This window comes from Centroberyx affinis, unplaced genomic scaffold (assembly GCF_046629955.1).
Source record: "Centroberyx affinis isolate AG114_WGS23_722 - 3 ecotype Tasmania unplaced genomic scaffold, CSIRO-AGI_Caff_v1 ptg001345l_1, whole genome shotgun sequence".
Lineage (NCBI taxonomy): Eukaryota > Metazoa > Chordata > Actinopteri > Beryciformes > Berycidae > Centroberyx > Centroberyx affinis.
Window position 1 is genome coordinate 262,501 of NW_027279838.1, and position 2,500 is coordinate 265,000.

General features: G+C 42.0%; 1 protein-coding gene across 1 annotated transcript in view; it reads right to left on the reverse strand.

Annotated features, from left to right (window-relative positions):
• LOC139649449 (partitioning defective 3 homolog B-like) overlaps window positions 1–2,500 on the reverse strand; it is a gene marked incomplete at its 5' end in the record, with an annotated part of 162,052 nt that overhangs the window by 121,382 nt on the left and 38,170 nt on the right. The window contains 1 exon segment of the mRNA XM_071525860.1: window positions 684–834. Within this exon segment, the coding sequence (XP_071381961.1) occupies window positions 684–834 (151 nt within the window).

The window sequence follows — 2,500 nt, forward strand, 5'->3', positions numbered from 1 at the left end:
TTTGTTTATGTTTGTTTTTAGCTTGTTTCATCTCGGAGTCATTGTTTATTTTTCATGATTATTAAACTCATTCGGTGCTTTATTTAACTTATTGCAAATGATCTGCCCACCTTTGATGCTGTTCAAATGGTAAAAAAATAAAAGAGGAGAACACAATTAGAATGGAAAAGTAGATCAAGTACACCTTAAAGGGAAACATCGCTGAATATAGAGGAAGAAGCATTTGAGAGTACATTTTTATTAAGCGCAACAACAGCCATATCAGTACTTATGAACATGGCATCATTTGTCCAGAACCCAGTGCAAAAATAAATGTTTGAAAATGCATGTGTGTTTCCCTCGGATTCGATCATGCATACTGTCTTTTTCCATCTTCATCTTAATATATTTAGTAATACAAACCAAACTTTCACAGGGCAAAGGAATGCTATATTTGAATACTGAAATTCAGTGGTTTCCCCTTTTAAGCATTTTAAAAATCCGAAAGATTATGTTGTGGTCCAGCCACATGAGACAACAATCATACAGCAGGGCCAGACATAAAAGATAAAGAGAGAGGAAAAGGCATGCAAAGAGTGCTGAGCCGGATTCAAAACCATACTGCTGTGAGTATATGACCTGCCACTTATATGAAAAATATAGAAATCATATTTGCTGGCCCTGCTTGTCTCTTATCCACTCACCATTGGATGCATAGATGCTATTGGCCACCATGGGAAGGTAGTTGGGGCCGTTGGCCTGACTGACCAATCCTGTCTGACCATTTGCTGGGCTGACCAATCCAGGCAGGCCAGAGGAGCTGTCAAACGAGCGATTGGGTGACACCCCATGTTCCTAAACCAGAGAGGAAACAAACAATCCTTTAAGCTTTTAAAATTCACTATACTGTTAGAGAAAAGAGAGGAAAAGGGAAAGATGGATGGGTGATGGATGGAGAAATAAAGTAATAGATGAATAGACAGAGGGAGGTACATAATTGAGATATACAGAAGCCTTCGATATACAGAAGACTATGAACCTAAAGATGTATGAAAAAAAATGTACATGCGTTTACTGTTCTTTAGTGTTACTACAACTTTTACGTAAACGCCTAATGCATTACAGTTAGATGGAGTTTGCCTATATCTCCCCAAAATCAATGCATCTTGAAATATGCATTGTCACAGAAAAACATGTAAAAGTTCAGGATGATGAACACTATTTTGAGAAGCTATATGTAGTTAGAAGACTGTGATGGGCAGCCTCAGAGAAAGCTCCCTCCCCTTGGACCTGCCTCCTGTTATCTGACTTCGTTTGATCCACTGTTGGCAGGCAGAAAGAGAACTGGTCCAAAACGGCTTTTAGTGGTTCAGTTGGCTAGCTGGAAACACTGACAGCAGCCACGGTGGGGGGAAAGGGACGGAGCGGAGAGGTGGGGAAAAAAAGAGGAGAGGGAAAAAGTTTCACGGCTGCAGGGGGTGTGATGGGGTAAAGACTGTAGAAAAGAAAGGAAGGGAAGGAGGAAGGAAGGAAGGAAGGAAGGAAGGAGACAAGAAAAAACAAGTAAAATGAGATGATGTGAGGATCGCAGATGATTCAGCAGTCACCCCTTCTTCTCTCTTCCTCCCCTCTCTCTCTTTTTCTCTCTCTCTCTCTCTGAGTTGGGGAGTAAGAAACGATTTCCTGGCATTTACAGGAAACAAGATGGATAAAAAAGTATGGATGGATGAATGAAGAGAGAGAGAGGGAGGGAGAGGGTCTGAGGAAGCTATGTGTGCATTCTGTCGAGCCAGCAAAGCTCCCACTCTTGTCTTAAATCTTTCTCTTCACACCTCTACAACCACATCCATCCTTGTGTTTTTCTATCCTTCCCCTCCACTCCCCCTCCCGTTCCAGCCTGCAAAGCCGGTTGACGATAGGAGTGAGTGGGGCTCTGTAGTGAGTAACGCCATCGTTTCCCATTCACACACAACTAGATGTCAAGGAGACGAGAGAGAGAGACCGAGAGACAGAGAGAGAGAGAGAGAGAAAGAGAGTGAGAGAGCGACAGAGAGAGATACTCAAAAGACAGTGAAGGATCAAGGTGAAAGGCAGAGGGGATCCTGTTTCCCACGGCCTATAGGGTCCCAACTGTCCTAAACACTGTTACACAATCCTGTGTGTGTGTGTGTGTGTGTGTGTGTGTGTGTGTGCGTGAGGCAATGACAATCATATTGACACCAATCCTCTGGAGGGGTGGTCCTCTTAGGGTCCTTTAATCATTAAACAAAAAGGGGATTCCAGTGTATTTTTCTGTTTTTTAATTAGCATTTCTTTTTTTCTTTTGTGTGTCTGGGGATACTGTATACATGCAGAAATATTTATGCATATGTATGCTGATGTGGCTGTGTGGCTCTGAGTATTTGTTTGTGTGTGTATTGATCTGTCTTTTTGTATAAAACACTGCACTCCACTCAAACAACAAATAACACCTAACAGCTACTGCGTTTTAATAAATACTCCTTATCATCTTTCTCTCGAC